Source organism: Phaethon lepturus, unplaced genomic scaffold, assembly GCF_000687285.1.
Source record: "Phaethon lepturus isolate BGI_N335 unplaced genomic scaffold, ASM68728v1 scaffold8509, whole genome shotgun sequence".
NCBI lineage: Eukaryota > Metazoa > Chordata > Aves > Phaethontiformes > Phaethontidae > Phaethon > Phaethon lepturus.
The window spans coordinates 27,369-28,011 of record NW_010565477.1 but is presented as its reverse complement, the minus strand read 5'-3'; the positions used below and the strand labels follow the sequence as shown (position 1 = coordinate 28,011).

Sequence of the window (643 nt, the reverse complement as noted above, 5' to 3'; positions counted from 1 at the left end):
AGAAAATAACATGCTAGACTCGTAACAGTTAAACTGAGGGAAACGTTTAGAGGGGAACAGTTCTCTCTAAAGTTCTCTTAAAGTGGGTAAAATTTCCTACTGGCAATTACTGCTCTGTGCATAGTAGGTTTTGCGGTTTTTTTTTTTTTTTCCTCTCTTTAGAAAGAAAAATGAGTAGAGGTTATAAGTGGGTAAGCTTGATGCAGGGAAAAATGGTGTGGTTGGATTATATTCAGGATGCAGTGTGAGTATGCTTTTGATAGGCCTGTGATGCGCCTGATGCAGATCACGCTTATAAATAAATTATTTTGGAATATTTCTGTCCAGGACTGATGTAAGATATTGGGATATTGAACAGCAGCCTTTGTGGAAAAAATGTCCTACTGTACCAAAGAGAGAGCTTGTTCAGGTATGTCTCTTACGGATTTACCATCGCTTCAGGAGCCATATCGAGATAATACAGTTGTCTCTGAGTAGAGTATTCTTGACCTGATTAACCTCTGCACTGGTGATGGCGCTTCTGTAACTGATCTACTCAGCCCTATTTAGGAAACTTGGCTTTCTTTGACAAAGCTTGCGTTGTGAACACTGAGAGAAGGTATGTAATGATCTTAGCAAAAGAAAAATAATGCTGTGACAGCAG

At 39.2% G+C, this 643-nt stretch overlaps 1 protein-coding gene across 1 annotated transcript in view; it reads left to right on the top strand.

The window, feature by feature from the left end:
- Window positions 1-375: 375 nt before the first annotated feature.
- SNX8 (sorting nexin 8) overlaps window positions 376-643 on the top strand; it is an 18,263-nt gene continuing 17,995 nt past the window's right edge. The window contains exon 1 of the mRNA XM_010295191.1: window positions 376-409. Within this exon, the coding sequence (XP_010293493.1) occupies window positions 376-409 (34 nt within the window). The remainder of the gene's footprint in view (window positions 410-643) is intronic.